The sequence below is a fragment of the Telopea speciosissima genome, chromosome 10, assembly GCF_018873765.1.
Source record: "Telopea speciosissima isolate NSW1024214 ecotype Mountain lineage chromosome 10, Tspe_v1, whole genome shotgun sequence".
Classification (NCBI taxonomy): domain Eukaryota; kingdom Viridiplantae; phylum Streptophyta; class Magnoliopsida; order Proteales; family Proteaceae; genus Telopea; species Telopea speciosissima.
Window position 1 is genome coordinate 59,222,667 of NC_057925.1, and position 22,772 is coordinate 59,245,438.

General features: G+C 39.4%; 1 protein-coding gene across 3 annotated transcripts; it reads left to right on the forward strand.

The window, feature by feature from the left end:
- The first annotated feature begins 333 nt into the window (after positions 1–333).
- LOC122642154 lies at positions 334–21,795 on the forward strand. 3 transcript variants are annotated; one of them, XM_043835578.1, is made up of 13 exons: positions 334–916; positions 2,006–2,208; positions 2,295–2,492; positions 3,077–3,148; positions 5,458–5,553; positions 6,190–6,269; positions 6,462–6,537; positions 6,911–7,121; positions 7,451–7,647; positions 7,814–7,928; positions 8,138–8,227; positions 8,378–9,132; positions 21,721–21,795. In XM_043835578.1, the coding sequence occupies exons 1-12, from the start codon at positions 382–384 to the stop codon at positions 9,124–9,126; spliced, it is 2,622 nt and encodes an 873-aa protein (XP_043691513.1). In that variant the 5' UTR covers positions 334–381; the 3' UTR covers positions 9,127–9,132; positions 21,721–21,795. The 3 variants fall into 3 exon arrangements, with proteins under 3 accessions (XP_043691513.1, XP_043691512.1, XP_043691514.1); XM_043835577.1 differs by lacking the exon at positions 21,721–21,795 and having other exon boundaries at positions 8,378–9,216; XM_043835579.1 differs by lacking the exon at positions 21,721–21,795 and having other exon boundaries at positions 335–916; positions 7,823–7,928; positions 8,378–9,216.
- Positions 21,796–22,772: the final 977 nt, after the last annotated feature.

Sequence of the window (22,772 nt, forward strand, 5' to 3'; positions counted from 1 at the left end):
TATTGTTCTTATTTATACTCTACAATCAACAAAGAAAGAGCTTCGAAGATCGAAATCTTCTGTCTATACTGTGTTCACGGACGTTCCTGTGAATAGGAACGACAGTAAATCCGTGAATTTGATCTGTCGTTCTCGCGCTCCTCCCAATAGTGTTTTGTTTAATCTCTTCAGATTCCTATATTTTTTCATTTTACGCGAAATCTTTCTTACCTTTCACGAGAGGGTTAAGTTTGATACTGACTAGTCCAGTGGCCCGAGTTATAAATAGTGTTCTATGGATTGCTTCTCTGTTTTTGAGCTGAGTTTTTGAACTACATGTTTGAAGTTTGATCGTTTTTTTTTTTTTGGGGGGGTTCAATTTTGGTGAGATTTAGAGTCTAAATGGAGATATTCAAGCTCTCTGTTTTCTACTTCTTCCTCGTTGTATTGGTTTTCTCTTCTGGTTTTGTTTATGGGAAGGAGTGCACGAATATTCCAACTCAGCTCTCTTCCCACTCGTACCGGTTCGAGCTCTTGTCGTCAGAGAATGAAACTTGGAGGGAAGAGATGTTTTCGCATTATCATCTAATCCCAACAGACGACTCCGCATGGATCAACTTGCTTCCTAGGAGGATTTTGAGCGAAGATGGGGAGGAACGTAATTGGGCGATGATGTACAGAAGAATGAAATACTCTGATAACACTAATAAGCCTCAAGAGGCAGGGAGTTTTCTCAAGGAAGTCTCGCTACACGACGTGAGATTGGATCCGAATTCCCTACATGGGCGGGCTCAGCTGACAAACTTGGAGTACTTGTTGATGTTGGATGTGGATAGCTTGGTCTGGAGTTTTAGAAAGACGGCAGGTTTGCCAACTCCTGGGACGGCGTATGGAGGATGGGAGGACCCAACTACCGAGCTTCGGGGTCATTTCGTGGGTTAGTTCTGTTTGTTAATCTTTGCTTGTTTATTGTTTTGACTTGTCGTTTCATTTCCCGCATAACCCTCTTCTTGTTGGTTTGCTTTATTTCCCCTTTTAGGGGGAGAGGGGGGGGGGGGGGGAGGAGAAGGTGGGTAGTAGTTCCTTATTTGCTATACTTACTTGGGCTTCATGTACATTGAAAATATCAAATATGAAACGGAGAAGCATACCAACTAGGAAAACAATACGAACTAACTGAAAGATGAGAGCAGTAGTTCATAGAACTGAAACATTAGCATGGTATAGCTCATAGGCCTTAAGAGAACTCCATGACGCCATCCTGCTTTTAGTCCGTGATAATAGAGTTTTAATTTGTTTGACTTGCAGTTAAACGTGCCATTCAAAAGTTGTATTTTTTTTTGCACTTGTGGAGGAGTGCGTTAAGCAAAAAAAAAAATGCTCCATTGGAATGGGAAATATATATCATGTTTTACAGACTGAATTTCTTACATATTCAGAACAACTTATGAAACCAATTAATCCTCCTGGACCCTGTAAATGACTTTTTTATTTTTATTTTTTTGTACAATTGGATTGGTCTAGTAGAATGATCTAAGAACTTGGTAACAATACATTCTTATTATCCAACATCAGCCCTTTCATTTGTTGGTTTATACTTTATACATGTTTGGTTGGTAGTTCCATAAACGACTGTTTCTCGTATCAGAAGTTTGCATTGAACTAATATGTTCTGCAGCACTGTGTAACATGGGTTGAATTCGGGCTCAACTTTGAAGCAAACTGCGCTGAGCTTTGCCAGACTAGTGCTCAATCTCGTTCAAAATTCATCAATTTCCTGACACAGGCCTGCCCGAGTTGCACCCCATACTCCTATGCCCTTTCCTTGGTCAATTCTAAGTTGATATCTTTCTATAATTTTATCGTTAAATGACTTTATGCCAGGCCATGCCATCTTTTGTGAGATTGAATTCATCATGAACCTCATAATGGTTGTAATTTCCTAGACTTTCTTTCTTATTTCTAGTTTTTTGAAGGTTTGATCTGCATGCTTTATGACAACCTTCTTTTGGTTTGCATCTTGAAGGGCATTACATGAGTGCCTCGGCACAAATGTGGGCTAGTACTTACAATGCCACTCTACTTGAGAAAATGTCTGCTGTGGTTTCTGCACTTGATGCCTGTCAGAAGCAAATGGGCTCAGGTTACCTATCAGCTTTCCCATCTGAGCAGTTTGACCGTTTTGAAGCTATACAACCAGTGTGGGCACCATACTACACCATTCACAAGGTAGCATCGTCTGATTCAAGAATCTTATTATGTGTGCTCAATAGGAAGTTAGGTATCATAAACATTATTCTTATTTACTTTGACAGATCTTGGCAGGCCTTTTGGATCAATACATGTTGGCTGGTAATACTCAAGCTTTAAATATGGTGGTGTGGATGGTTGAGTACTTCTACAACCGTGTTCAAAATGTCATATCAAAGTATTCTGTTGAAAGGCATTATCTGTCACTTAACGAAGAAACTGGCGGCATGAATGATGTCCTTTATAAGCTATACAGCATAACAGTAAGATTTATGTCATATTATTTTATTACTTAATATGTTATATTACAGCATGCCAGTATGACTTATCTGGTTCATCTCAATATCATTTTCTTACTTAGTATGTTACATCGTCTCAGACAATAGTTAGTATGGAAACTATATCATGTATGATTCATTTCTTGTTTGGTGTCTTTCATTCAACTGCTGTATATTACTATTTCCGCACCATTGGTTCCCAAACTAGATAGTGCATCTTCCCCTATTTGGTTCACTCACCATGTATGGTTTCAGGCACAACCCTTGCCCTTGTAAATATAAAATAGTTTTTATCTCTGAAAGTATGATGCCCTAGTCACACCATCATTTTACAATAATTTACTAGAAAGATACCTGTGCTGTAAAGAGCACCAACTTCTATTTATATGGGAAGCTCTAATAACATAATAAGATTAGTTACAAATTTGACATTTGTAGCTTGACCAGTTTGGAAGGCAGTTGTTTATTGAATCTTTGATTTTTGATTAATACTTGAAGTTCAAATATTTTTCGAATCATTTTTTTTTCTGTTTTGTTGACTTAAATGTTTTATTTTAAAATGTCTGCAGGGTGATCAGAACCATTTGGTATTAGCTCACCTTTTTGATAAACCATGCTTTCTAGGTTTGCTTGCAGTGAAGGTAATTATTATTATCGACAGCCATAATCATTGGTTTTCTTTATCTTGTAGATGTTGTTTGCTTCACCATTCTATTACAAGATCTCTCTCTCTCTCTCTCTTGGCCTTTTCAAGTTCAGAGAAAGTGATCTTCTTTAGTTGGGATAAAGCATAGTTGAGTTGAGTTAAGATAATGATCCTTTGAAGTTGTTTTCTTTGTATAAAATGGTTTGTTGATAAAAAAAATTATGATAGGATCTCGCAAGATTATAAGGTGGACAATAGCTTGTTATCTAATCTTCCCCCCCCCCCTCCCCCCTTCCTTTTATTTTCTCTAAATTAGAAGAGTAGTCAACTATGAGTAGAGTACCAGACTTCCAGTTGTTCACGGGAAATATAGGGAAAATGAGAGATATGTATGTGCAAACAATAGAGAAGTCTGACATGTGGAACTATCAAATCTAATTCTTTGGTCAACTATTATTGATGTTAAACTTTTATTTGAATAATGAAATTTTGTTTATTTAATACTGTGTGAACTAACTTCATTGGGGAATACTATGTTGGAATCTGAAGATCCAAGTTCAAACCCAAAAAGACAAGCTTAAGAGGTAAGAAACCTGAGAGGAAGGATTGCAGTTGGTCTGCACCATGCATGTTGATGTGCAATTTTCTGAATTAATGGGATTTCTATTCACCTTAGGGATTAGGGTTTAGAAAACCCTGGAAATTCCAGAACCACAGGATTAGGATCTAAACCAGAATTGGAGAATTTTATTCACTTACTGAAATCAGTCTCATTGCCCTGAAATTTTGGTTTGAAGGGCAGAATCGATGGCCAACTAGAAAGGTCTGAAAACAGTGCTGAATCAATGAATAATGAGATAACAAACAGAAACCAGAGTTCAGATCAGGAATTCAGATTCAGAATCTAGAATTTTGAAGTCTTTAACTTGAACTAGGAAAACATGCAATAGATTGAAAATTTTGGAACTTGAGAACAGAAACCTAAACTAGAAACTTGAATGATAAACTGAATTAGTTAGGGCTGAAACTTACCGAGCAGAGCAGCCAATCAATAAAGGTTTTAGAAAAGATAAAAACAGTTAGCGGCAGGCAGGGTTTGAGAGTTCAGAATTCTGAGCTGAATTTGAAAGAAGAATAGATAGGATAGAAGATTCAGTTCGGGAATCCACCTAAACTGAAGATCTGGAATCCACCAGAAACCTTACCTGGAATCCACTGGAACCTTGCTACGGAATTCGCAGCAGCCTCCACTCAGAATCCAAAAATTACTACCTCTGGATCCACAGAACCAGCAAGCAACAAGCCTTTATAACAGCCCTTACATATATTTATAATGTTGTGCTTAAACTGAGTCACTCCAATCAGGAAAGACTACATTCCTGGACAGGTAAGGACATAAAAAATAAAAAGGGAAAGATTGAATAAAACTCCTCAATCGCAGGCTGTGATGAATAGTCATATTCTGGCTAAGACTTTGATAAAATAAAGAAAAACTACTCAAACAAGAACTGGAATTAATCTACTCCTATTCCAGCCAACTATGGACAATTAATTACAATTAAATACAACCTAAACAGGACCCATGATTGGACTGGTCATCAGTTTCTGAAGTGATCAGGAATCTGGAGCTGCAGGCTTTTCTTCTTTTTTTTTCCTGCTAGCATGGCTTAAATTCTGCATCATGAATATTTTTATGCAGGTGAGGGAGGAAAAGTCCAATATGGCTGCATAATTTGCTTTATTTTTTTAATTTGGTGGGTCTGTAGGGTAAATAGTTAGTAGCTATATGAAGTGCAGGGATATATAATGTAGTAATGCATTATTATAGGGACCACAGTCATGAGATAGATTTTTAAAAGCCAGTTGTTTTGGAAGCAAAATTGCAGCAATTGTAAGATCTCTAAATAACTAAAATATACGGGTTACAATATTTTGGTAAAATTCAACTCAATTCCAAATAAATATACAAGTGAAAACACAAATAAATCAAATGGAAAGAGAAGGCATGTGCTCACACACACAAAGAGAGGAGCTTCTTTAACAGTTCTAGTTAGTTGGTTATTGATCATGTGTACTTTTTTTCATGTGTAAAATCTATGTTGAATGAAAATATAAAATAATAAATGGAGGGGCAGTAAATTGAATACATTGTGAGTCCCCAAAAAAAAAAAGAGAGATGAGAAGCTAATACCATTCACATTGCACTTCTGATGAATTAGCTTTCCACTTTTATTTTCAAACATATCATTATTGTTTCTTATCATTAGAATTTTTGAATTTTTTTTTTTGTCCTTTGCTTGCCAGGCGGAGAGCATTTCTGGTTTTCATGCTAATACTCATATCCCAGTTGTCATTGGATCTCAAATGCGTTATGAAACAACTGGTGATCCGCTTTACAAGGTAAATGCCTAAATGGCTCATTTGTACATCATCTTCTCTCGTCTTGAGTTGAGTACTACTTTTTAAGTATATGTTGGATTGACTTCTTTAATTTTCACATCATGCAACTTCAAATAGTAAATCTTTTAGTCTGAAAGAAGGGATTTCATTTTCACCTCTCAATGTGAAATTCCAGAAGTGGAACATGGATTTGTATAACATTACTTACCTGAGGCCTTGGGTGCTTATTATTCTTGAGGAATTCCTATTGTGTCTTGCTTCTAATATCATTATTTTTCATGATAGTCAAAATGTAGATTGATTTTCTTAGTTTCTCACCATATAGTGCCACCACCACCACCACCACCCCCCACCCCCAAAAAAAATATAATAATAATTTTCTGGTGTTGAACAGTATGCTAAACTCAAAACTTTAGAATAGTCTCATATGTTTGTAAAGCATGCTTCAGCCTCTACTTAAGGTCTATTATTTGTTGGAATTTCTATTATGCGTTTCTTCCCATCTGTTTATTAGTGGCAGTAGTTCTAGAGGGAATCTTCTCAATTGAAATGTAAACAGTAAACCTGTTATATGTTGCCATGATTATTTTTCCATAAAATTCAGTATTGTAATTCTTGTTTAATTTGGTGTGGCAGGAAATAGGGACATTTTTTATGGATCTCGTTAATTCTTCACACAGCTATGCTACGGGTGGAACATCAGTTAGTGAGTTCTGGTAATATAATTAGGCATCCTTGTGTTTTAACTATCAATCGATCTTAGATAGATTTTTCCTGGCAACCAATGCTGTGGACTAAGACAGGACATGAAGCGCAATCCTGAGCTTTATGTAACCTTCAAGGCATCAATTTGATGATACAGGATCAACTATTGTTTCATGGCGTTCACTTTCTTGATCCATGTGCAGGTCTGACCCAAAACGCCTTGCAAACACTTTGCAGGCAGAGAATGAAGAATCTTGCACTACATACAATATGCTAAAGGTAGATCCATTTGTGTTTATCTTAATCATTCCAAGTGGGAACACTTACAGTGGGTGTTCTCTGTAAGTGCTACCAGTTGTAGCCCAGATGTATGCTGAGCATGGTATGCTAAAGATGTGGATCTTCATCCTCATCTGGCTTCCTTAAGACCAGAGATCAAGAGAGTTGGGAATAAAAACGACATCTATAGAAAGTTGAGGTGGATGGTTGATCCTAATTGAGTTTGCTGATTTTGATTGGCATTTGGAAGATGTATATTCACATTCTTTTGCAAGCAGAACACCTGGATTTGCTTTCATATTTTTGTTTTCTTTGCTTGATAAGACTATTCAGTGACATTATATGTTTCAGGTTCATATTACTTTCTGTGTAGGTTTCTCGCCACCTATTTAGATGGACCAAGGAAATGGCATATGCAGATTATTATGAGCGTGCCCTGACGAATGGTGTTTTAAGTATCCAGAGAGGAAGGGAGCCTGGAGTTATGATCTATATGCTTCCTCAGGGCCATGGGGTATCCAAGGCCCGAAGTTACCATGGATGGGGAACAAAGTTCAACTCTTTCTGGTGTTGCTATGGGACAGGTCTATACTTGAGGCTCCTAGTGTTTAACTTACATGCATTCGTTGTTCAGCATATCTCCTATCCATGCATTTTACTAATAGAGGCTGTGCCTCTCTCTCCCCTGGAGTAGATTTATCTTCATCCACTCACACTGGCACAAAAATAGTTATGATGATGACAAAAATAAAGAACCAGCTTCTGAGAAGTGGGGTTTTGGGGGGGGGGGGGAGGGGAGAAAAGGAAGTTTCCATTCCTTTTGTTTTGTTTTTTTTTTTTTTCCCCCCATTTAATTCTACTTCAAGTGCTCTATTTATTGGTCATGTCCTGATCCTTCATCTTACTTATCTAGGAATCGAATCATTCTCAAAGTTAGGAGATTCGATTTACTTTGAGGAGGAGGGGACACTTCCTGGTCTTTATGTGATCCAGTTTATATCAAGCAATTTTGATTGGAAATCTGGACAGGTTGTGCTAAATCAAACAGTAGAACCTGTTGTTTCATGGGATCCTTTCCTTCGACTGACGTTGGCATTTTTTACAAAGGAGGTATTTTGAAGCTAGTCTCAAGAAGTTGCATTTTAGTCTTCCAATTTTGCAACAAAATTCTTCTTTAGCTCTTGTTTTTTTTTTGGCAGTTTTTTCTTTTAGTGCACCTGCAATTTGCTTCTCTAATTACAGGCATTTGTTTCAATAAATTGGGTCCTCTGTCTAATTTATACAGGGAGCAGATCAATCATCAACCTTGAATTTGCGGATTCCACTTTGGACATATTCAAATGGTGCCAAGGCAGCATTAAATGCACAGAATTTGGATTTACCTCAACCAGGTGTGGATTACCATCTGGTTTTCTCTTTTATTTCATCCCTTATTTCTTTGTCGTTTCTCAACCCCCCCCCCCCTAACGTGTCATAATCATTTTACCTTAAATACTTTTTCTTATTTTATTTATATGCATATATACATATAATTGTATCATCTAACAGATATCGCATGCAAAAATAATGATTGCTGACTCCTCAATGTTCCCATGACCAGGTACTTTCCTGGCAGTCACAAGGCAATGGAGTTTTGGAGACAAATTGACTCTTCAGCTACCCATTGGTCTAAGAACAGAGGCCATAAAAGGTAGAATCAATGGAGCTTTTCAATATTCAAATTTTATTTTAAGCTGATATACCTGCCTGTGTATTATATAGATTTGTACTTGCATCTGTTGCACACTTACTGACATATTTTTGCCCTTGGAGACAACTGACAATCTCTTTGTATGTTCAGATGACCGACCTGAGTTTGCTTCTCTACAGGCGATCCTTTATGGGCCCTACCTTCTTGCCGGTCTGACTAGTGGCGACTGGGACATTAAAACAGGACCAACAAACTCACCCTCGGACTGGATTACTGCAGTCCCAAGTAGTTATAGTTCTCAGCTGATCTCTCTTTCCCAAGTGGTCAGCAATGAGACGTTTGTCTTTGTGAACTCCAACAATTCCATTACAATGGAGAAGTTACCAGAACGAGGCACAGATTCTGCTGTCCATGCAACATTCAGACTTATCTCCGAAGACATGAACTCCTCTAATTTCTCGTCTCCGACAGATGTCATTGGCAAGTCAGTTTTGCTAGAACCATTTGATCTTCCTGGGAAGCTGGTGATGCAACAAGGACCAAATGGATATCTTTCTGTGGCAAGTGCAACTAGTGACAGGGAGTTGTTTAGATTTAAGGTGGTGGCAGGATTAGATGGGAAGAATAACTCAGTTTCCTTGGAGTCAGAGAGCCATCAAGGGTGTTTTGTGTATAGTGGGCTGAACTACAAGGCAGGCACAAGTGCTAAGCTCAGCTGCCAGTCAGGGACAGCAGATGCTGGATTCCAGCAGGCAGTAAGTTTTACCTTGGATAATGGAAGAAGAAAATATCATCCCATTAGCTTTGTGGCAAAAGGCGCGAGTCGGAACTTCTTACTGATGCCATTGCTGAGCTTGAGAGATGAATCTTACACACTTTATTTCAATATAGGAGCTTAAGTTTAGGTGAGGAAGTGAGTTGTTCAATGTGAAGCTAAAAGTTATATTGTTTTAATTAATTTTATTTTTCTTTTTCTTTCTTTGCTTTGAGGGGAAAGGGTTGGTTAGTGATGCTACATTGGCCGTTTGTCCACTCCTTTCTTTCGCATTTCAGTTGTGAGCCCAACCTAATTCGATCCCCTGGTAAAAGCTGTTATTAAAGTATTGGTAACCAACCACATTAGGTATTGGATGCATCAAGGTTTGAAAATTAGAATGGTACCTCTCTGTGTTGCAATTCCAATGACTCAATTTTAAGTTACAAATTTTACTATTGGATTTTCTCTGTTTACACAGAACTTTCATAGATTTTATGCTTGATCAGATGAATTATGCTCCTCATTGTTTTAAGTATTGGGATTGTATTGGATGAATGCCCAATCTGGACTGATGGTTGCGTATTGGAGCAATACATGCTAGTATTTCAGGGATCATGAATCCGACCTGGATCACCCCATACAAGAGCTTGTGGATTGCTGCAACGGAAAATGCAAGAAATTTACCAGGCTTTCATATTTCTTTGATTTCTCCCAAATATTAGGTAGAAAAAAGGTTCCTAACATAGGGTTTAGCTCTATTTTGGGCAGATCTACTTTTCCTTTGCCAAAAAATCAAGAAAAAGATACATTATATAGGAGATTTCAAGGAAGATTTTCAGGGTTTTGTTTTTTTTCCCCCTCATTTTCATCCACTGTAGGATTCCAATGTACGTACTTGTTTGAATGAAATAAATAGGTACGCCGTCCATGCATCCATGAAAGATTACTTGATTTCTGAAAGTGTTCATATGATTAAAAAGGAAGAAAGTGTGGAATAATAGGAGTTTTCGCTTTTTTTTTTCACTGAAGGCACTAACACATAACACAACTGCCTCCCATAAATAGATCCACCGACCCTGACCCATTATTACATGACCTACAGGCACATTTCAACAAACAAACATACATAATTTATCTTAGGGCTAGCTTTATAGGGGCTTTGGTTTCTTCCATTTCTCATAGTTATGAAAAAGACTCAGCTGCAGTTACCATAGAAGGAAGCAAAAGCTAGTCCTGGATGTTATCACTGTAAAAGAAATGATGTTTCCCATTGTTTCTTTTCATCCATGATGTTATCACTGTTCTGGGTAAGAGGAATATCCATCTTTGTTTCAGAAATGCTGAAACAACGTTGCTTTGGCAATGGATTTTTATGAATCAAGTACTTACAAGTTACAGACGTGTTTAACAAGTTAGTTGAAGATGAGAAAAAAGAGCAACTCATCATCAAATTTCAGGGGGCTGTCTTTGAGTTTTGTTCATGTTCTTCTAAATGATACAACGAATCAAATCACTATGTGATTTTATCCTTCATACATGGGTGGTTGTGTAATGTGAGAATCAAATCACCGTGTGACTAAACCCACCGTTCTAAAGGAAATTGGATCAAATCTACCATAGAAAAGATGAAATTTGTGGCAAGTTCGAGTACACCTGAAGGCCGGAATCGGAATTTGATGAAATCGAGGTGTCTCTGTTGGTCCTTGGAGCAGGCATCATCGTTTCTGAGATCTCAAAACCTTATGGAAACTAAGATTGGCGATAAGATTTAAGAAGGGTAAACGCGTCAGTAGAAGTCTCTGTTCAAGAACATTGGCTTCTACCGTTTCTAAAAGAAAGTCTCTTCCAAGACATGTGGAGAATCTTCACTGCTCATCACATCAGGGAACCGCAGCCATGGCTGTCGGTTTTTCCTTTTTGGTTGCAGGAAGAAGAAGAAGAAGGAGGGTAATTTGGTCATTTTAATTTTACTGTTTTCTATTGAATAGGTGATAAGGGTAAAATAAACATTTTCATTTAAACACTAACACTAGACAAACACCGTCAGGTTTCGGGGGTGTCAAGTAATTGTTTCAAACGTTGTTAATCGTAAGCAAAATGGAAATCACCGTCTCCGATCACTTTCGCCATCATAAAAAACTCCATAAAATTGCGCTAGTCTACGAAGGCAAATCGTATTAAAACACTCGATTTGACAACTTTTGTATTATTGAAGACGTTTTCTAGTAAAGGTGGCAAATTGCCTTCCGCATTTCGAAGCCAATGCACTCAGACCCTAGAATTTCCACAATGTTCGCGCTTATGGGCGAACGCATTCAAATTGTGATCAAAGATTACAAAATTCCGGTTGATTCCATCATCGATATCCTGTAGATGCCCATCCATTGCATTTCTATGTTGGAGAAGATTTGTAAGCTCCCCCTGCATGGTATTTTGATTTTGTCGAATATCTTCCAATGCATCCGTCATATTGCTCATCGTTACCGTGAGACCTTTTTGTTGATCTATAAAATCTTGTTGTTGCCCCATAACAGTTTGCAATTGGTTATTCATATATTGTTGTTCATCTTGGATCTGCTGTTGTTGTACTAGAAACTGCTGTTGTCGATTCGTCAAATTAAGCTGCATCAAGTTCAGATTATTTACGTCTTGTGCAAGTTGTTCAATCTGTTGGTTAACTTGAAAAGCGGGTAAATTACGGAGGTAAGTAGTGTTTCTCGCCACACCATACATGTTATAGGCAGCAAGCACCCATTATGTGATAGGAAAAACCATTGATGTAATCAATTAATTGATTAACATCAAGCTGTGGAGGTTGTGGAGGGGGCCCATTCTGCGATTACGCTCTACGTTCCATCTGCCCCGCATTGTCTTGGTCCATCCTGAAATTGAAATGACCAATTAGTATTAGTATTAAACAAGTGGAAGACGAGAGAGAGATAGGTCACAGGTCGGACTCTGTGGAGAGAGAGATGGAGATGAGGAAGAAGAGGCATGTGGGAACAGCTTTTCTACAAGTATTGTTCATAATCTCAGGAGATGCATGCGGACTTGTCAGAACCTTAGGGGGGGCATGAGGAATATTGGGTGCATTTTAGGGGGTATCTGAAAAAATACAGACAAAAAAAAAAAAAAAAAAAACCAGAAGATAAATTAGGGATTTAGGGCATTTGGTGCAATAGCATTTGGGAAAGCAGCATTTGGGTTATAAGATAACCCTAATTTGTCCAGCAGAGGAAATCGCCGTCTCCGATCACTTTCACCATCATAACAAACTCCATAAAATTGCACAAATCAACGTAGGCGAACCGTACTAAAACACTCGATTTGATCAAGTCTTGTATTATTCAAGATGTTTTCAGGTAAAGGTGGCAAACTGCCTTCTGCATTTTGAAGCCAATGCACTCGGGCCCTAGAATTTCCGCAATGCTGGCGGTTATGGGCGAACACATTCAAATTGTGATCAAAGATCACACAATTCCAGTTGATTCCATCATCGATATCCTGCAGATGCCCATCCGTTGCATTTCTATGTTGGAGAAGATTTGTAAGCTCCCCCTGCATGGTATTTTGATTTTGTCGAATATCTTCCAATGCATCCGTCATATTGCCCATCGTGTCCGTGAGACCTTCTTGTTGATCTATAAAATCTTGTTGTTGCCCCATAATAGTTTGCAATTGGTTATTCATATTTTGTTGTTCATCTTGGATCTGTTGTTGTTGCACTAGAAGCTACTGTTGTCGATTCGTCAAATTAAGCTGCGCCAAGTTCAGATTGTTTACGTCTTGTGCAATTTTTTCAATCTGTTGGTTAACTTGAAAAGCGGATAAATTACGGAGGTAAGTAGTGTTTCTTACCACACCATACATGTTATAGGCAGCACGCACGCATCATGTGATAGGAAAAACCATTGATGTAATCAATTAATTGATTACATCAAGCTGTGGAGGCTGTGGAGGGGCCCCGTTCTGCGGTTGCGCTCTACATTCCATCCGCCCCGCATTGTCTTGGTCCATCCTGAAACTGAAATGACCAACTAGTATTAGTATTAAACAAGTGGGAGACGAGAGAGAGAGACCGATCACAGGTCGGACTCTGTGGAGAGAGAGATGGAGATGAGGAAGAAGAGGCATATGGGAACAACTTTCCTACTGGTATTGTTCATAATCTCAGGGGGGTGCATGTGGACTTGTCAGAACCTTAGGGGGGCATGAGGAATACTGGATGCATTTTAGGGGGTATGTGTATTTAACCAAAAAAAAAATCTATCTGTGAAAAAAAAACAAACAAAAAAAAAGAAAAAAAGAAGATAAACTAGGGATTTGAGGCAGCAACAGCATCATTTGGGAAAACAACATTTGGATTATAAGATAACCCTAATTTGTCCAGTAGACGAAATCGCCGTCTCCGATCACTTTCACCATCATAAAAAACTCCATAAAATTGCACAAGTCTACGGAGGTGAACCGTACTAAAACACTCGATTTGACCAACTCTTGTATTATTCAAGACGTTTTCTGGTAAAGGTGGCAAATTGCCTTCGCTTTTTGAAGCCAATGCTCTCGGGCCCTAGAATTTCCGCAATGCTGGCGGTTATGGGCTAACACATTCAAATTGTGATCAAAGATCACAAAATTCCAGTTGATTCCATCATCGATATCCTGCAGATGCCCATCCGTTGCATTTCTATGTTGGAGAAGATTTGTGAGCTCCCCCTGTATGGTATTTTGGTTTTGTTTAATATCTTCCAATGCATCCGTCATATTATCCATCGTTTTCGTGAGACTTTCCTGTTGCTCTATAAAATCTTGTTGTTGCCCCATAACAGATTGCAATTGGTTATTCATATATTGTTGTTTATCTTGGATCTGTTATTGATGACTAGAAGCTGCTGTTGTCGATTCGTCAAATTAAGCTGCTTCAAGTTCAGATTGTTTACGTCTCGTGCAAGTTGTTCAATCTGTTGGTTAACTAGAAAAGCGGGTAAATTACGAAGGTGAGTAGTGTTTCTCGCCACACCATACATGTTATAGGTAGCACACACCCATCATGTGATAGGAAAAACCATTGATCTAATTATATAATTGATTAACATCAGGCTGTGGAGGCTATGGAGGGGGCCCATTCTACGCTAGCGCTCTACGTTCCATCCACCCCGCATTGTCTTGGTCCATCCTGAAACTGAAATGACCAAGAAGTCTTAGTATTAAACAAGTGGAAGACGAGAGAGAGAGAGACAGGTCACAGGTCGGACTCTGTGGAGAGAGAGATGGAGATTAGGAAGAAGAGGCATATGGGAACAGCTTTCCTACTGGTATTGTTCATAATCTTAGGGGGTGCATGTGGACTTGTCCAAACCTTAGGGGGGCATGAGGAATATTGGGTGCATTTTAGGGGGTATGCGTATTTAACCAAAAAAAAAAAAATCTATTTCTGAAAAAATACAGACAAAAAAAAATAAAATCAGAAGATAAACTTGGTATTTGGGCAGGAGCAGCAGCAGCATTTGGGTTATAAGATAACCCTAATTTATCCAACAGACAAAATCGTCGTCTCCGATCACTTTCACTATAAAACAAAATTCCATAAAATTACGCAAATCTATGAAGGCGAACCGTATTAAAACACTCAATTTGACCAACTCTTGTATTATTCAAGACGTTTTCTGATAAAGGTGGCAAATTGCCTTCCGCGTTTTGAAGCCAATGCACTCGAGCCCTAAAATTTCCGCAATGCTGGCGGTTATGGGTGAACGCATTCAAATTGTGATCAAAGATCACAAAATTCTGGTTGATTCCATCATTAATATCCTGCAGATGCCCATCCGTTGCATTTCTATGTTGGAGAAGATTTGTAAGCTCCCCCTGTATGGTATTTTGATTTTTTCGAATATCTTCCAATGCATCCGTCATATTGTCCATCGTTTTCGTGACACCTTCCTGTTGCTCTATAAAATCTTGTTGTTGTCCCATAACAGTTTGCAATTGGTTATTCATATATTGTTGTTCATCTCGGATCTGTTGTTGTTGTACTAGAAATTGTTGTTGTCGATTCGTCAAATTAAGCTGCGTCAAGTTTAGATTGTTTACGTCTTATGCAAGTTGTTCAATCTGTTGGTTAACTTGAAAAACGGGTAAATTATGGAGGTGAGTAATATTTCTCGCCACATCATACATGTTTTAGGCAGCACACACTCATCATGTGATAGGAAAAACCATTAATGTAATCAATTAATTGATTAACATCAAGTTGTAGAGGCTGTGGAGGGGGCCTGTTCTGCAGTTGCGCTCTACGTTCCATCCACCTCGCATTGTCTTGGTCCATCCTGAAACTGAAATGACCAACTAGTATTAGTATTAAACAAGTGGAAGACGAGAGAGAGACAGGTCACAAGTTGGACTTTGTGGAGAGAGAGATGGAGATGAGGAAGAAGAGGCATATGGGAACAGTTTTCCTACTGGTATTGTTCATAATCTCAGGGGTGCATGTGGACTTGTCAGAACCTTAGGGGGGCCATGAGGAATATTGGATGCATTTTAGGGGGTATACGTATTTGACCAAAAAATAAAATCTATCTCTAAAAAAATACAGACAAAAAATAAAAAACAAAAAGAAGATAAACTAGGGATTTGGGGCAGCAGCAGCATCATTTGGGAAAGCAACATTTTGGATTATAGGATAACCCTAATTTGTCCAGCAGACGAAACCGTCGTCTCCGATCACTTTCACCATCATAAAAAACTCTATAAAATTGCGCAAGTCTACGAAGGTGAACCGTACTAAAACACTTGATTTGACCAACTCTTGTATTATTTAAGACGTTTTCTGATAAAGGTGGCAAATTGCCTTCCACGTTTTGAAGCCAATGCACTCTGGCCCTAAAATTTCTGCAATGCTGGCGGTTATGGGTGAACGCATTCTGTAGACACTGAATTTTGTCACCCCCCGGCGATGATGACAACAGGACACGGACAGACATCGGCATCTCTCTCAAGAAGGACTCTTGTCCCTACATCTAAACCAAATCACCCTAACATCCCTAAAATGACTTATAAGACCCTTTTACCAAATGCTGAAGGAGGTACTACTCACCCTCCCCCACCACGGCGGTCCCTAGAATTTCGAAGCCAATGCACTCGGACCCTAGAATTTCCACAATGTTGGCGGTTATGGGCGAACGCATTCAAATTGTGATCAAAGATCACAAAATTTTGGTTGATTCCATCATCGATATCTTGCAAATGGCCATCTGTTGCATTTCTATGTTGGAGAAGATTTGTAAGCTCCCCCTGCATGGTATTTTGATTTTGTTGAATATCTCCCAATGCATCCGTCATATTGTCCATCGTTTTCGTGAGACTTTCCTGTTGCTCTATAAAATCTTCTTGTTGTCCTATAACAATTTGCAATTGGTTATTCATATATTGTTGTTTATCTTGAATCTGTTGTTCAATCTGTTGGTTAACTTAAAAAACGGGTAAATTACGGAGGTGAGTAGTGTTTCTTGCCACACCATACATGTTATAGTCAGCACGCACCCATCATGTGATAGGAAAAACCATTGATGTAATCGGATAATTGATTAACATCAGGCTGTGGAGGGGGCCCGTTCTACGATTGCGCTCTATGTTCCATCCGCCCCGTATTGTCTTGGTCCATCCTGAAACTGAAATGACCAAGTAGTCTTTGTATTAAACAAATGGAAGACTAGAGAGAGACAGGTCACAGGTCGGACTCTGTGGAGAGAGAGATGCAGATTAGGAAGAAGAGGCATATGGGAACAGCTTTCCTACTGGTATTGTTCATAATCTTAGGGGGTGCATGTGGACTTGTCCAAACCTTAGGGGGGCATGAGGAATATTGGGTGCAGTTTAGGGGGTATGTGTATTTAACCCAAAAAAAATCTAATTCTGAAAAAATACAGACAAAAAAAAAATAATTCAGAAGATAAACTAGGGATTTGGGTAAGAGCAGTAGCAGCATTTGGAAAAGTAGCATTTGGGTTATAAGATAACCCTAATTTGTCCAACAGACGAAATTACCGTCTCCGATCACTTTCACCATCAGAAAAAACTCCATAAAATTGCACAAATCTACGAAGGCGAACCGTACTAAAACACTCGATTTGACCAACTCATGTATTATTCAAGACGTTTTCTGATAAAGGTAGCAAATTGCCTTCGACATTTCGAAGCCAATGCACTCGTGTCCTAAAATTTCCGTAATGCTGGCGATTATGGGCGAACGCATTCAAATTGTGATCAAAGATCACAAAATTCCGGTTGATTCCATCAGCAATATCCTGCAGACGCCCACCCGTTGCATTTCTATGTTGGCAAAGATTTGTAAGCTCCCCCTGCATGGTATTTTGATTTTGTTGAATATCTTCCAATGCATCCGTCATATTGTCCATCGTTTCCGTGAGACCTTCCTGTTGCTCTATAAAATCTTGTTGTTGCCCCATAACAGTTTTCAATAGGTTATTCATATATTGTTGTTCATCTTGGATCTGTTGTTGTTGTACTAGAAGTTGTTGTTGTCGATTCGTCAACTTAAGCTGCGTCAAGTTCAGATTGTTTACCTCTTGTGCAAGTTGTTCAATCTGTTGGTTAACTTGAAAGCGGGTAAATTACGGAGGTGAGTAGTATTTCTTGCCACACCATACATGTTATAGGCAGCATGCACTCATCATGTGATAGGAAAAACCATTGATGTAATCAATTAATTGATTAACATCAAGCTGTGGAGGCTGTGGAGGGGGCCCATTCTGCGGTTGCGCTCTACGTTTCATCCGCCCCGCATTGTCTTGGGTATCTTTTCCTCTTTACAACCTTCTCATTTGAGTGTCACTTTAACTGATGGTTCCTGTGCTACAGTTAGAGGCACTGGTACTATGCAACCCACTTCTTCTTTGTCCTTAACCTCTCCCTTATATTTGTCTAAATTTCCTTTTAATCTCTTGTCTGTTAGTCAACTTACCAAAGCCTACAACTGTTCCTTAACATTTTTTCCTGATTCTTGTGTCTTTCAAGATTTGCGGACAAGGTGGACGATTGGTAGAGGTAGGGTCTCGACGGGCTCTATCTTCTTGAAGACACATCTTCATTTGCTTGTTCGAGCATCGCTACCCCTCATCATCTTCATTGTCACCTTGGTCATCCATCTTTACAGAGTTTACAAAAATTGTTTCCTAGTTTGCGTTCCCTTTCAGTTTTACATTGTGAGTCATGTTAGTTTGGGAAACTCCACCGTGTGAATTATCCCCATCGTGTCAATAAACGGGCCTTACATCCCTTTTCTTTGGTTCACTCCGATGTATGGGGTCCTTGTCGAGTGTCTTCTAAGTTGGGTTGTACATATTTTGTTACTTTTGTTGATGACTACTCTCGTGTGACTTGGTTGTACTTAATGAAAAGTAGTTCTGAATTGTTCTCCATCTTTTCTTCATTTATTGCTGAAATTAAGAATCAATTTGGATTTTATATTAAGGTATTGCGTAGTGATAATGCACGGGAGTATTTTTCTGCTCCTTTTTCTGACTTTATGACCACTCGTGGAATCATTCATCAGTCTTCTTGTTCAAACACACCCCAACAAAATGGTGTGGCTAAACGGAAGAACCGTCACTTGATGGAAGTGACTCAGTCCCTTCTCTTTGAAATGAAGGTGGACAAGACTTTCTGAGCTAATGCAGTGTTAACTGCTTGTTATCTTATCAATCGAATGCCCTCCTCTATCCTACGTGGAGGCCTTTCTTATGCTTTGCTTGTTCCTTCTGAGTCTTTATTCCCTTTGTCCCCACGTGTCTTTGGGTGTGTCTGCTTTATTTGTGACCGTACTCCAAGGTTATCAAAGTTAGACCCCAAAGCCATTAAATGCATTTTTGTGGGATATTCTAGTGTTCAGAAGGGGTATCGTTGTTATTCCCCTGTTCTTCGCAAGTATTTTGCTATGGTTGATGTTCCTTCTTTGAATCTCAATCTTATGTGCATGAGCCTGTTGAGGATCCTTCCTTGGATGAGGATCTTCCCCTTTGTGTTATTCAGCCTCCTGTGCGGTCTCTTGTTACTTCACCTCTTGTGCAGCCCCCTGTTCGGCCTCCCATCATTCATGTGTATCACCATGAACCTCGTTAAAGAGAAGAAGTTGCTACCCACGTCTTTGCCGTCTGTAGATCCTATACCTGATCCTCCCTTTTTTGACTTGGACCATCCCATTGCTCATCGGAAAGGTACCCGTCGTTGTGTTACACATCCAATTTCTTTTTATGTTTTTTATTCTGGTTTATCTCCTACCTTTCAAACTTGCCTTTCCACTGTGGCATCTCATCCTATTCCTAAGAGCATTGCAGAGGCTTTATCTATTTCTGGCTGGAGGACAGCTATGGAAGATGAATTGCAGGCTTTGGACCATAACCACACTTGGATTTTGTTCCACTGCCTCCTGGAAAATCTGCCATTGGTTGTCACTGGGTTTATGTGGTCAAAGTTAATGCTGATGGCTCTCTTGCTCGCCTGAAAGCTCGGTTGGTGGCTAAGGGCTATGCCCAGGTGTATGGTGTCGATTACTTGGATACCGTTTCCCCAATTGCCAAACTCTCCTCTGTTCGTGTCTTGTCTCCCTTGCTGCCTCGCATCACTGGCCTCTGCACCAGCTTGATGTCAAGAATGCTTTCCTCCATGGGGATCTTCATAAGGAAGTGTATATGGAGCAACCTCCTGGGTTTGTTGCTCAGGGGGAGTCTGGGCTGGTTTGTAGATTGAAGAAGTCTTTGTATGGATTGAAATAGTCTCTGAGAGCACGATTTGGCAGCTTTACAAAGGTGGTTCTTGAGTTTGGCCTATCACGATGCAATAGTGATTATTCTCTTTGCCATCGTCAAACAAGTACTGGAAGAATCTTTTTCTTCGTATTCTTCTTCCGAGTCTTGTTCTGAGGTTGTGACACTCCAAAGAGATTGCAACCTAAGCATCCGTCTATCTTGCATAATCCACATTTATCAGATTCTGGGAGCGGCCGAGGTATACTCTGTTCTTGATCAAGTTCAGGGCTTGATTTAATGATGATAGAGGAAGAAGATGTAGTGGCAGATGAGTTGATCAATGGTGGAAGAAGGAAATGTTGAACAATGTCATCGTCGTTACTGCAGGTTCCACCGGAGATGACATGCTTGAGAGCGGAGACGATGATGGAGGATTCCAAGTCGCTGGTGAGAGACAATGAGAGAGAGAATTGGGGTCCGAATTCCTGTTTGAGCTTTTTCGATGTTGTCTCCATTTCTTAAATGAAAAAAAAAAAATTCCTGGTGTTGAACAATATGCTAAACTCAATACTTTAGAACAGTCTCATATGTTTGTAAAGCATGCTTCAACCTCTACTTAAGGTCTATTATTTATTGGAATTTCTATTATGCGCTTCTTCCCATCTGTTTAAGTATCCAGAGAGGAAGGAAGCCTGGAGTTATGATCTATATGCTTCCTCCGGGCCATGGGGTATCCAAGGCCCGGATCGAGTTACCATGGATAAGGAACAAAGTTCAACTCTTTCTGGTGTTGTTGCTATATATGGGACAAGTCTATACTTGAGGCCCCTAGTGTTTAGCTTATATGCATTCGTTGTTCAACATATCTCCTATCCATGCATTTATCTAATAGAGGCTGTGCCTCTCTCTCCCCTAGAGTAGATTTATCTTCATCCACTCACACTGGCAGAAAAATAGTTCTGATGATGACAAAAACAAAGAATCGGCTTCTGAGAAGTGGGGTGGGGGTGGAAAAAGATCCTGTCAATCTGGGCAGCGTGCAGCCGTGTGCAGCGCTTGAGATGAGGCAGGTGCATTGACCGCCTCACCCTTGCTCGGACAAGGCGTGGACAGGGGGTAAGGCGATAAATGCACACCACCTCATCGCAGGTGTTGCACATGCACCACTGCTGCCCGGATTGACAGGAGCTGGGCGATCCTTTATGGGCCCTACCTTCTTGCCGGTCTGACTAGTGGCGACTGGGACAGTATTAAGACAGGACCAACAAACAAACTCACCCTCGGACTGGATAACTGTAATCCCAATAAGTTATAGTTCTCAGCTGATCTCCCTTTCCCAAGTGGTCAGCAATGAGACGTTTGTCTTTGTGAATTACTCGAACAATTCCATTACAATGGAGAAGTTACCAGAACGAGGCACAGATTCTGCTGTCCATGCGACATTAATCAGACTTATTTCCGCCGAAGACATGAACTCCTGTAGCTAATTTCTCGTCACCGACTGATGTCAGTTTTGCTAGAACCATTTGATCTTCCTGGGAAGCTGGTGATGCAACAAGGACTAAATATATGGATATCTTTCTGTGGCAGCAAGTGCAACTAGTGACAGGGAGTTGTTTACATTTAAGGTGGTGGCGGGATATGATTAGATAAGGGAAGAATAACTCAGTTTCCTAGCTTGGAGTCAGAGAGCCATCAAGGGTGTTTTGTGTATAGTGCTGGGCTGAACTACAATGCAGCCGGCACAAGTGCTAAGCTCAGCTGCCAGTCAGGGACAGCAGATGCTGGATTCCCAGCAGGCAGTAATTAAGTTTTACCTAGCTTGAATAATGGGATATAGAGAAGAAAATATCATCCCAATAGCTTTGTGGCAAAAGGCGTGAGGGGGAACTTCTTACTGATGCCATTGCTGAGCTTAATTGAGATGAGATGAATCTTACACACTTTATTTCAATATAGGAGCTTAAGTTTAGGTGAGAAAGTGAGTTGTTCAATGTGAAGCTAAAAGTTATATTGTTTTAATAATTTTCTTTTTCTTTTTCTTTCTTTGCTCCTCTCTGTGTAGCAATTCCAATGACTCAATTTTTACAATTATAAATTTTACTATTGGATTTTCTCTGTTTACACACAACTTTCATGGATTTTATGCTTGATCAGATGAATTATGCTCCTCATTGTTTTAAGTATTGGGATTGTATTGGATGAATGCCCAATCTGGTCCGATGGTTGCGGATTGGAGCAATACATGCTAGTATTTCAGGGATCATGAATCCAACCTGAATCGCCCCATACAAGAGCTTGTGGATTACTGCAACGGAAAATGCAAGAAATTAACCAGGCTTTCATATTTCATTGATTTCTCCCAATTATTAAGTAGAATTAGAAAAGGCTCCTAACATAGGGTTTAGCTCTATTTTGGTCAGATCTACTTTTCCTTTGCCAAAAAATCAAGAAAAAGATACATTATATAGGAGATTTCAAGGAAGGATCAAAAGGGTTTTTTTTTTCTCTTCCATTTTCATCCACTGCAGGGTTCCAATGTATGATTTCAATCTCAAACCCTCTATTTCTTACTTGATTGAATGAAATCAATAGGTACGCCGTATGTGTTCTAAGACGATGGTATCCATGCATCCATAAAAGATTACTTGATTTCTGGAAGTGTTCATATGATTAAAAAGGAAGAAAGTATGGAATAATAAGAGTTTTCCCCCTTTTGTTTTTTTTAACTGAAGGCACACACACATAACAGAACTGCCTCCCATGAATATATCCACTGAATCAACAAAAATACATAATTTATCTTAGGGCTAGCTAGCTTTATAGGGGCTTTGGTTTCTTCCATTTCTCATAGTTATGAAAAAGACTCGGCTGCAGTTACCATAGAAGGAAGCAAAAGCTAGGCCTGGAAGTGTTTAGAGAAGCGAAAGAGAAAAAGATTCTGTAAAAGAACTGAAAGAGTGCAGAATCATCATCATTTCAGCCATGCCTTTTTTTTCATTGTTTCTTTTCATCCATGATGTTA